The sequence below is a fragment of the Dreissena polymorpha genome, chromosome 6, assembly GCF_020536995.1.
Source record: "Dreissena polymorpha isolate Duluth1 chromosome 6, UMN_Dpol_1.0, whole genome shotgun sequence".
Classification (NCBI taxonomy): Eukaryota; Metazoa; Mollusca; class Bivalvia; order Myida; family Dreissenidae; genus Dreissena; species Dreissena polymorpha.
In genome coordinates this window covers 31,248,475-31,261,135 of record NC_068360.1, presented here as the reverse complement: position 1 = coordinate 31,261,135, position 12,661 = coordinate 31,248,475, and the positions used below count along the sequence as shown (strand labels likewise).

The 12,661-nt window shown below is 37.1% G+C and overlaps 1 protein-coding gene across 4 annotated transcripts in view; it reads right to left on the bottom strand.

Moving 5' to 3' along the window:
- The window catches only part of LOC127833318 (disks large homolog 1-like), a 187,099-nt gene that overhangs the window by 154,880 nt on the left and 19,558 nt on the right, over window positions 1–12,661 (bottom strand). For all 4 annotated transcript variants that reach the window (XM_052358495.1, XM_052358497.1, XM_052358496.1 and 1 more), the window contains exon 2: window positions 9,878–10,009. In XM_052358495.1, the coding sequence (XP_052214455.1) occupies window positions 9,878–10,009 (132 nt within the window). The remainder of the gene's footprint in view (window positions 1–9,877; window positions 10,010–12,661) is intronic.

Here is a 12,661-nt window from a genome sequence, read left to right as displayed (position 1 = left end):
TTACATTTGTAAAAGATTAAAAAATTATTGTTTTGTAATTAGGGATGGCAACGAATATCCGAATATTCGGTCACGGACCGAATATTCGGATACTGTTTTTCGAATCGAATATTCGGAAGAAAAAAAAATAAAATCGAGTAATTTCAAAGACTTTGTGTTCGTGAAATTTGCTTCAAACATTGTAAAAAAGTTGTTCCTCGTGTCGTAATGTTTATTCCGGTAGGCGCGATAATGCGTCGCTATGGTGATGACAGAATACCGGTCATAAATCCCGCTAATTGCCTAACAAAGACAGTCACTTTGTGTCAAAATTATTATAGGTGCAAATCGCGTCGGTAATCAAAACACCGACCTGCACTTGATCCAATGATTCGAATTACATTTAAAATTATCAAAGATTAAATGAGTAAATAAAAAGTCAACTTGGTGTAAAAACAAGTATGGCAATTAAAACACCGACCCGTCTTGGTCTAATAACTCGAATTACATTTAAAATGAGCACAGATTAAATGAGTAAAAGAAGAGTCGACTTGGTGTGAAAAACAAAAAAGATCGTATGGTTATAATCACGTTGTCGAATCAAAAAAGCTTTTAGAAAATAATTTACTCAACCTCTAACAGAGACGTAGATATCTACGTCTCTGCCTCTAATGAGTATTTGCGTATCGTATGGTCCAAACTTTAATTAATTACTCAATATTCAATCGGGTATTATACTTAAATAAACGTTTTTGGTATTCCACCCTCATTTAATTGAACATATTAATTGCTACACGCATAAAGTAACTCTCTGTCCACGCAAAATGCCACCTACGCCTTCCGCTTCTTTGAAGTATTTCACGAGATCATCCGATAAGAAGTCGCCGATACGAGTGACTTTTAAACGTGGCAACTTTAAAAGACTGACTGTTTAGTCTGTTAAACAGGTTCAATTTGTGTTGTGGCTGTGTAAATTATTCGTTTAAGTTCAGCTTAAATTATATTTAGATCTAACTGTTTTGTCTTATGTAATTATTTTGTCGTCGTGTAAATATTATGTTTCTCGTTCTATTGTTGATGTACAATATTATAAGTTTAAAAAAAGTTTTTGTCATTCAATTTTAACAATAAAAAGTAATCAACAAAATCAGCTTCTAATTAGCGACGGTAACGCTGTGTCAATATTTAGTCATTTCCGGTAAACTTCCGGTAAAAACGAAAGTACAATTCATGAAGTAATGGTACGGTAAACAAATTTGATTTTTTTTCCAACAGATGTTGACCGAATATCCGAATATTCGTTCGGAAAGGTGACCGAATATTCGAATACCAAATTCGGTATTCGTTGCCATCCCTATTTGTAATATAAACTATTTACCTTGTTTTGGACGCCACATGACCTAGTATCAATTTCTGTTGAGCTTATATTGGAACAAATGTTCAAACCATGTTTCATGAAGATTGGGCAATAAATATGGTCTCTAGAGTGTTAGAAAGCTTGTTATTAAACTTGTCCTAGTGATCTACCCCACATGCCACTTGACCTAGTTTAGATCTTGACATAGATATTATTGGGAAATATTTTCTGACAAAATTTCATAAAGATTGAGCTATCAATGTGGCCTCTAAAGTGTTCATCATCTTTTCCTTTATTTTTTTTAGAGACATAGTTTTTTTAAACCATGTGAACTGGTTAAAATCTTTGCTGAGATATAATAGCCAAAAGTGTCTCATGAAGATTGGACAATGAATGTGGTCTCTAAAATGTTCATATTTTCTTGTTGATTTGACAAATTGATCTGGGTTTTTTTACCCCACAGAAGTTTTGAAAGCAGAAGTGATATCATTGGAACAAAATGTTCTGACCAAGTTTCATAACATAGTGCATAATGCAATTAATGCTGCCTCTAGAGTGTTCACAAAGCAAATGTTGAGGGTGCACAAAGGATGACGGACAAGGATGACAGACAGAGGGCGATCACAAAATCTCACAATGAGCACATTAAAATTACAGTCAAAATGAAATCAAATTAATTATTTGGAGCGAAATGGGCTTTCAAAGCATGTTCAATAATCTTGGGAAGTTTCTTAATTGATGCTAAATAGTTACATTTTGATGAGGCCAATCCATGTGAAATGTAGCCTGTCAAAAGATTTCCTCCAAAAATCAATACCTATCCAAGAATGTAAACACACTTGTAAGCAATTCCTCCGGAATGGGATGGTAACAAATACAAGAAACTCATCATAACAACAGGAATGTTTCTTTGAGTAAATGTTTGCCTTTTATTGGTAACTGCATGACAATCATTATCAGCCTTTTGTACTGGTATGTCCATATCTGGCCACATTACGATAGTGCAAGCATATGGATGCAACATTTGAAGACATTGTCATTAAAATATATGATACCGTAATCTGTTTCACTGAACAGAATCCAACATAGTTATTTGACTAGAGCTTTGTCACAGACGTGACGTATACCCCCACGTGCCGCATTGACACAGACAATTTTGCATGCTGTCTTCACAAAACAAGAGAATCTAATGGCGATTTATAAGAATTATTATGCCATTATTATTTATGGCCATTTTGACCTTTGAACTCTTAAATTCTTTCGCATGACATGCCGTCCAATGACTGTGAACAATGAATGACATAGTTATGGCCCGGACAAGCTGATTTATGGCCATTTTTCACTTTTGAACTCCAAGTGTGACCATGACCTTGACGATATTGACGTAATTCTTTCGCGCGACACACCGTCTAGTGAACAAATGTGCCAAATGATTTTAAAATCTCACAATGAATGACTTAGTTATGGCCCGGACAAGCTCATTTATGGCCATTTTTGACCTTTGGACTCAAAGTGTGACCTTGACCTTGGAGATAAGGACGTAATTCTTTCGTGTGACACACCCGCAAATGATGGTGAACAAATGTGCCAAATGATTTTAAAATCTTACATTAAATGATAAAGTTATGGCCCGGACAAGCATTTGACCCTTGAACTTAAAGTGTGACCTTGGAGATATCGACGTACTTTTTTCACACGACACACCGTCCAATGATGTTGAACAAATGTACCAAGTTATTTTAAAATCTAACGATAAATGACATAGTTATGGTCTGGACAAACTTTTGGTTTAAAAGTTAAAACACACTTAGTGACCCAGTGACCTAGTTTTTGACCCTGCATGACCCATATTCAAACTTGACCTATCCATCATCAAGATACAACTTGTGACCAAGTTTGGTGAAGATCGGATGAAATTTCGGGATAGACCGACGGACAAAGTGACTCCTATACATGTATAGCCCCCATTACCAATGGTTATGGGGGTATAATAAAATTAACAATAAAATTACAATCTTCAAAGAGCTACATATGAGTACGTGCATATTATTCATTTATAATGTGTGTCATTCTACACAGTTAACTGTAATAAGAGTGAAAGTATGAAGAAAGACATTAAAATTTGAAAGGTAAAAAAATATTATTATATCAAAATGGCATGTGCATGAATACTTAAATTGAAGTTTACGTAGTAAACGCAGTTTATGCAAAATTAGAAATCCCATTCTACTTTCGCTTTAGTATTTACATTCCGCACTTCCGGTATTTTCTTTATCACGTGACCAAATCAGCATCCCGATTCCGAAAAGTCGAACCCGTACCGCATCAGCAGCTAATTAATATTCATGCGCCTTCTGTTTACAAACAAGATAACTGATCGATTGACAACATTATTATATTTATTAACGTTTTAAAAACTTACGAATTCGGAGATGATATATTGAAGAGTATACAAATTCGTGCCGTTATTGTGTTCCGATTTGTGACTTTGTCGCCGTTTTTAAAAACGTTATATTGTGCGAAAGAAAATTGTGTTTGACTCGGAAAGATTAACAAAGAAATATGGCGTCTCGTTCTTCGAGGTCGGAACGACGCAATTACGATATGACGAACCCGGAGAATTGGGGAGCTAAAGAATATCGGGAGGAACTACAAAAAATTGGAATCAAAGCCCCGGTTTCGCTCACAAAGGCTGCCTTGAAGGCACTTTACAAAGAAAACAGTGTCAGGAATTCGGACAATGACAATGCCCAAATAAATATCAGATCGGAGGAAAGGCTTCGATCCAGATCCCCGATTATGAGGCAGCAAAACGACACATCGACTATAAGCAGTCAAGGCGCAAACAACTCTCAAATTGACATAGGATTGTGTTTGTCAACACTTAGCAACACGATGTCGGCATTTACCGAGACGATGAAACGCCTGAATGAAAAAGGAAATAGTTCAGGCTCAACAGACACGTCCACGACTTCGACTGACAGCCCCACTTTGGAGGACATCTACCGAGGTATTAGCCCTGATTTTTCTTCTGTATTCAATTCGTGTGATATTGACAGTTTAAGGCTTCGCGCCTCAGAGAACCGAAATGGCATCCCTGCCAGTCAGCTAGGACACCTCGATATCGTGTCAGACTCGCTGCGCAAACAGATCGAAGCTGGTAGAGACGTAAATTTGGCAGCTCTCTTGATCCCAGGTTTTGATATGAACAATGATGCCTTCAAAAATGACTTTAGGCTAAAGAAAAAGCTGACCATTGAACAATTTAGGACTGCTTTCGGTAAATACAAGCGAGTCATGTGCAGAAAGTGGCCGCATAGGAAAAACGAGCTAGATGAATACGAGATTGACATAGGCCGTATTCACGCCTTTTACGGAGAAAAGTTCTATGACTACCACCTCGCCTTTTCAAGCAAGGCTGCGGAAGCTGTGAGAAATGGTATACCGGTCAACTGGGCTATGCGCGACACGGAAAACTTTCAACTGATACTAGGCGGTACTAGAGCCAGGCAGTGCCAACACTGCCACTCGGTATTACATGAATCTGAATTCTGTGCAAACGCTTTAACCCAAGCAGTCCGCTCAAATCAGTATGCAAAAACCAGTGGAGATTCTTCGGACAAATTTGGTCGAAAAATTATCATGCATAAAGGGACCGAAATTTGTAACAATTTCAACAACGAAAAAGGCTGTTCCAGAAGAGGTTGTCCTAGACTTCATATTTGTCTAAACTGCAAGTCAGAAAGTCACAAGAAGATCTCCTGTGGACAATCTCAAACAGACAACACAAGAAAACACACAACACCATCAACACGTTCTCAAAAATCAGAGTGACTATCTTTCAACGCGTCTACGCCAATTAATATAGACAATTTAAGAGCAGAATTAGTAGAACACCCCGATCGCCTTTTTGTTAGTTACTTGTGCGACGGCCTGCAAAAAGGTTTTGATACTCTGATATGGCCTTATCCAAACGACCAAAAAGTGTGTAAAAATTTACAATCTGCCTTAAAACAACCTGATGAAGTGGACAAATTGTTGAGGCTAGAACTTGATAATGGGTTTTTACAAGGCCCGTTTGAGACTCCTCCTTTCGAACACTATAGGGTTTCACCTTTAGGTATAGCGGAGAGAAAATATTCCGGTAAAAAACGTTTAATTGTGGACTTGTCTTCGCCCCGTAATGATACGAATCATTCGAGCATTAACGATTTAATAGATAAAGATCTGTGCAGCCTTTCATACGTTAAAATAGACGATGCTATAGCCGCTATTAGAGAAACCGGAAAAGGCGCTATCCTTTGCAAAACAGACATATCAAATGCTTTTAAGTTACTACCTATTAAACCTGAACAGATGCCATACTTCATGGTGCGATGGAAAGACAAATTTTATGTGTTCACGCGCTTAGTATTCGGGAGTCGATCATCGCCAAAAATATTTGACAACCTATCGTTGGCAATTTGTTGGATCGCAAAGAACAATTACAAAATTGACTTGATTTTCCATCTGCTTGATGACTTTCTGACGGTGCAACATGCAGATTCCGATGGCGATAGAACGATGGCTCTACTGACACATATATTTAATAGACTTAAGGTACCAATATCTCCTTCTAAAACAGTAGGTCCCACCACCTGCTTGGAGTATCTAGGTGTCATTTTGGACTCGTTGAGTATGGAGGCTAGATTACCGCGCGATAAAGTAGAAAGAATTATAGAATTCATACAATTCATGTTAAATAAAAAATCGTGCACAAAAAGACAACTACTTCAGCTATTAGGTCACTTTCAGTTTGCATCACGAGTGATTATGCCGGGACGTAGTTTCGTGTCATATTTGATTAAACTGTCAACAACAGTTAAGGAACTACACCACTTTGTCCACTTGAACAAGAGCTGCAGAGAAGACCTTCTCATGTGGTTAAAATTTCTCGAGAACTGGAACGGTGTATCCATGTTCTATGACGAAAAAACAACATCAGCAGACGATTTACAATTGTACACGGATGCAAGCTCTACGCTAGGATTTGCAGCTTTCTTCCAGAATAGCTGGTTCTGTAGTTCTTGGCCTGTCAAAATTCCAAGTGATGCCTCAATGGCTTTCCGCGAACTCTATCCGATAGTTGCCGCAGCAGTGTTATGGGGTAAATACTGGAAATGCAAAAGGCTGCTCTTTCATTGTGACAATGAAGCGACTGTTAACATCCTCAATAAAGGAAGATCAAAATGTATGGACATTATGAAGTTAATGAGAAAGTTAACATGGGTAGCTGCCACCAATAACTTCACCTTCAGGTCCTTGCACATTCCCGGCAAGCGAAATATAATAGCCGATTCTCTTTCTCGCTTTCAGATGGCCCGCTTTCGAGCCGCGGCGCCACAAGCCAAACAGAACCCAGAGGAATGCCCGGGAATGTCGCAGGTGATGTGGGGTTGAAGTCGTTGGTGGAAAACATGTGGGAATCTTCAGTTAGTGGAAACACCCTGAAAGTGTACAGCACGGGAATGGACTGCTACAAACAATTTTTACGCAGCCAAGCTGTTGTGTATGTTGGTGGCAGTCCACCACCAGTGACAAATGATTTACTTATCAATTTTATTGCTTACTGTTATCATTTTTTAAAACTTAAGTATCAAACTATCAAGTTATATCTATGTGGCATTCGTTTCTTTTATATTAGACATGGAAAAGATTCACCTTTAGAGTCAAAATTAACAAACGCTAAGGTATACACATTCCTTAATTCAGTAAAAAGATTGCAAAATAAAGAAAAACGGGAAAGGCTCCCGATAGATATTGTTTTATTAAAAAAGATAGTTCAAAAATTGAAAGAAGGTTGTTTCGGATTGTATGAAGACATTTTAATGTCATGTTGTTGTAGTGTTGCATTTTTTGCCTTTTTAAGATGCGGAGAATTTACAGTGAATGAGAAAGCGCCAATCAATTACAGCACACTCAGATTAGAAGACATTAAGGTTAACGAAGAATTTATCATTTTACATCTAAACCAGTCAAAATCTGATCCTTTTAGAAAAGGTATAGAAATTTTTGTATATGCCACACACAACCAAGTCTGCCCTGTAGCAGCACTCAAAAAATATCTGAAGTACAGGGGACATTCTAACTCAGATGCCCTCTTCATCATGCAAAATGGATCACCATTGACCAGAACAAAATTCATAAGTAACTTAAAACATGTTCTCAGAAGTATTGGTATGGACGATTCTAAGTATAATGGTCATAGCTTTAGAATTGGTGCGGCTACAACTTGCGCAAAATTGAGGATCGAAGATCATTTAATTAAAACACTCGGTCGTTGGTCATCAGATTGTTACACAACTTACATTCACACCGATAAAACTACTATTCAACACGCACAAAAGGCCATGTCAAATTCATATTAGGTAAATTAAAGCATAACATAGTTTGCTTGCGTACTTCACGTTTCGAAGTTGAATTTACCTTCTCGAATGTCATTGACACACTTGTAGAAACGCGTGTTGCATTAGCTGCATTTGCATTTTCTTGTAAATATGTACAGTGAACCAGCTTTGTTTCCCATATGTGTTAATTTCAAATACTGTACTCGTATATAGACTGATGTTTTCCCCTACACTATGTTTTTTATTATGATTATTACTCAATTGTTTGTTTCAAATGTTTTTGTAAGCCTACTTGATGCTGTTGAATTATATTTGTATATGTACTTTGTACCAAGCCTGCTATCGTAGGCTCATCACTCACCGCCTGCTATCGTAGGCCCACCACTCGCCGCCTGCTATTGTAGGCCCATCACTCACAGCCTGCTATCGTAGGCCCGTCACTCACCGCCTGCTATCGTAGGCCCATCACTCATCGCCTGCTATCGTAGGTCCGCCACCGCCTGCTATCGTAGGCCCATCATTCACAGCCTGCTATCGTAGGCCCATCACTCACCGCCTGCTATCATAGGCCCATCACTCACCGCCTGCTATCGTAGGCTCATCACTCACCGCCTGCTATCGTAGGCCCATCACTCACCGCCTGCTATCGTAGGCTCATCACTCACCGCCTGCTATCGTAGGCCCATCACTCACCGCCTGCCATCCTAGGTAGCACTCACAATTGCTTTATCAGTCATTCTCTCATATGTACCAATAGTTGCAATGTTTGTGTTTATTTTGTTGAAAATATGTACAGTGATTCTTTTTGTTTAGTATACACAGTGTCGTACTCAAATATAGAGTACTGTTATTTACTTTGTTACTCACTTGTTCCTTAAAATGTTTTATGCAAGTCTACTTGCAAAACGCATGTGTCTATGTATTTCGTACCAAGCCTGCTATCGTAGGCAATTTCACTCCCAGATTATTTTGCTGTTGTTGTTTTTGATGCACATCACTCAGCTACTTGGCCATGCCATGAATTAGCAAGTTTAAAAAGTTATTTAAAACTGATATGTTACGTACTATAGATTCACACAGTCTTATACATAGAAATTAACAAATTGTCTTCACGTTGTGCACAGCTGTATCATATAAAAATATTATTATTGTGTCTCGCTTAATATGTATTGCTCTTCAAGGATTCTTCTTTCTTGGCCACAAAACAATTTATTATGTCAAATGCGCTTTCCATCATCCCTTGTTTCTTATGGGGATTGGGCTCATAAGCCAATACCAAGAAAGAAGATGGCATACTGGCTTGAATCATACCAGACTTATTTTTGCAATACTTGTATCATGTTTTTTTCTAGTCTTTACCTAGTCATTGTTTAAGTCTGATGTTCTTAGCCAGTTATGCCATAAAATAAAATCCTAAACCTTTTATGCCTTGTCTGATTTTAATTGAGTATAAATTGAAGTTTACGTAGTAAACGCAGTTTATGCAAAATTAGAAATCCCATTCTACTTTCGCTTTAGTATTTACATTCCGCACTTCCGGTATTTTTGAAGATTTGATGAAGCGAATTTGCCCAATCAGGGTTTAACGCGCTAAATTTTTCCAATTGGCCGGCATCAGTACTTTTCCCAATTCGCCAAAAAAAATTCCACTGATTAACTTTTTAATTCACACAATGAATAATTACAGGTTTTTAAATGGCTATGGTGTGGCATGGACATGTGTTGGTATAAAACCGGGCTTATTGCATGTGTGTTCTGTGTTATCCCAGATTAGCCTGTGAAGTGTGCACAGTATAATCAGTGACTTCACCTTCAGCTTTTGTGTGGAGTGCACAGGCTTATCTAGGACAATACTTTACGCACATGTATTAACCCTTTACCACTTAGATACGTATTTTACTGCATTTGTAGTCCCCGAGAAAGTTATATTTAATTTAAGACCTTTCTTACTAGAGTTAAGTTTTAAAGGCTTCATTTCCGACCCTTAAATACTGTTGAGCATCAAACAGCATAAAACCTGAAGAGACTGCGAGTTATTCGCAGCTGTTCTGGTTTTATGCTGTTTGAAAAAGCCATTTTCACTTTGCTTTTTATGAGGAAAAGGGATAAGCCCTGTTTTCCCATACTGAGGTCCATGCAGGGTCCTGGTACCTACCTAAGAGAGCCTGGAACAGCTTGCTTTTGAAGATTCTGATCACTCTTTCTATGGCATTCTTCAGTGGCTTATCTTGTGGTTTGTTCAGGCGGCTGTGATAGTCTTCCAAGAGCTCCAGCGCTCGGTGGGCGTCTGAAAACAGAACAGGTTGCACAAATTAACCCTTTGCTAGCTGGGAAATTTGTCGTCTGCTAAAATGTTGTCTGCTGAATTTCTAAAATTAGCATTTTCTTCGATTTTTTTTCCAAAGAATACTCAGAATAGCAAACAGTTTGGATCCTGATGAGACGCCACGGAAATAAAGCCTTTACAACTTGAATCTATTAAGAAAAGTATTTAATTTTATTTCAATGAGTTTCCAAAGAACAACAAATGAGTCAAAATGCCTATCTGAGAGGTAAGGATTTAAGGGGTTAATCAGAGAAATACCTGTCTTAACACTGCAGGACTTTCATTCGACCATCTATTACGAGTTTAAATGCTCAAAAGTTGTTTTTGACTTGATTTTGACGCACCAATATTGACATTCATGCGTCATTTTGAAGCTCGGAAAGTGCCAAAGAATCAATTAAATTCGATGACTTATCAATATTTGCAAGTGGCATCAATTTCAGCCAATAGTAGAGCAGTATTAAAGTTCTTGACATAAAATGACTAATTCAAAAAGAAATGAGTTTTTTTGTGTAAACATGCTAAAAGAACTTTAAATTATTTATAAATAAAAAGTATTTTTATTTGAATAGATTTTAGAAACATTCAAAGTCCATTGGAGCCATGTAATTCAATATTATTACAATATTAGTTTTATTAGGTGTAAGTTAACAGACGCATTAACACATTTCTTATGTCATCAGGTATGGACACAGCTGAATTAATCAATTCACTCTAAAAATTTCAGCCCCAAACGTGACTCTTGGGATTTGAATCCTAGTCCTGTACTGTTACATAACCATGGAAACATTATTTTCATTACTATTGATAATGTTTAATCACATGTTATATCTAACATATGCATCTGTCTCCAGACTTGTGGTGATGGAGTTCATTAATTGCAATGAGTGTGCCTTAATATTAAGTACTAAACCATGACAACACACAGTACAGGCACCGTGTACTTAAACAAACGCCACTCGCCGCAGTGTTCATCTCACTGTGTTTGCTTACCAATATGAACCCCACGATGGGTGTTCAGATCAAATGTTGCGGGGGCCGTTTGCCATAAGGCGAACACCGCGAATCACTACGGATCCATAATATCTACCGCGGTGTTCATCGTGTTCGCTAAAAATAAAATAATTGAACATAAACGTATTGTATTGATCCCTTTCATTTAAAAGTGATAGTGAATATTGTATTTCACACCCATTCCCATGACAGTGTTTTCTGTCTTTTTAAATGCCGCGTATAAAAAAACGTGTTCGCACCTAGCTGTAGGATACCGCACTTGGAGGAGTGTTAATTGAGCATTTGATTATTTAATTAACAGTTTGAAGCCATGAGAACTCATAACTGATTGTAGTAATCGTATTATCCCGAGTCTCTGGATTCCCCGATACATACGTGTCAACTGTCTCAATCACATACATGCAACTTCTCCCATCTTTATCCATTACTCGATTATCCCATATATGCCCGATTTCCATTTTTAAAATCAAATTATGGGTGGGTAATATAGACAATAAGAGTCATAAACACAAACATTTGAAATTTTCGAAAGTGTCAAATGAATTTCGGCATATGATCCTATTTAAAGATTTGATGAAATAAGCTCCCAATCAGGACAGTTGTATTGCAACATGCGTAAATCACCTGACACGGTTTGCACGCATCGTGTACAGCTATTTTAGGTTACACAATTTTAATTCTACATGAAATAAATGAATTTCTTCGTCCTGATAAAAAGCACGTGAAAATTGGCGTGGGTGTTTATTTATTTGTAATTAAAAATTTGTAGGGGGTAAAACATGGAGATCATTTAATTTCCATTAAAAGTTTCAACTAAAGTACTGGGCTATCTCGCAAATTATTTGGCATTGACATTTCCTCTTAATAAAATATAATTTAACAGGCTGTACTGTTACTGTTACGCTGTATCGGTTCCTTCATTATTGAAACAATTATTGTATCGAATACTGACTGCACACAAGTGTCGTAACATACGGAGGCAATATGTAAATTCAGACAATACTTAAAGCGGGTATATACGATCTTGTCAAATATTTATTAATTAATATAAAATGTGTAAAAAAACTTATTATATATACATTTCAATATAAACTGAAATAAAAGTTAAGAAGAACATGTGTCGAAAAATGCGAAAATAGCCATATATTTCATTCTGAAATCGAAAAAGGCTGTACAGCCGAATTCGCCAGCATGTATATAATGCATGTACGATGTGAATCTAAATTTAGTTTAACGGTTCATTTGAAATTCCTGCAGCGATATCGATTCATACGACACACTAACACTTACTAAAAAGACAAATGCATCGGTTATTGTAGGAAAATATGTACGAATTATCTTTGTCACATTCGGCTCGGGGCGCTAATTTGTATTTGCTGCATTTTATGAAATTCGTCTTTAATGTATAATTTTTCTTGCATATTGTGTGTTATGATAACATACTTGTATCAATATATTACAATTTAACACATATAAAAATCGTATATACCCGCTTTAAAGTCGGACACAAGTAAATAAATGATTGAATACTCTCTTGATTTCTTTGAAACTCGGTATTTATTGTTAAAAAGGGCAATTGCATTGATTAACATCATAAGA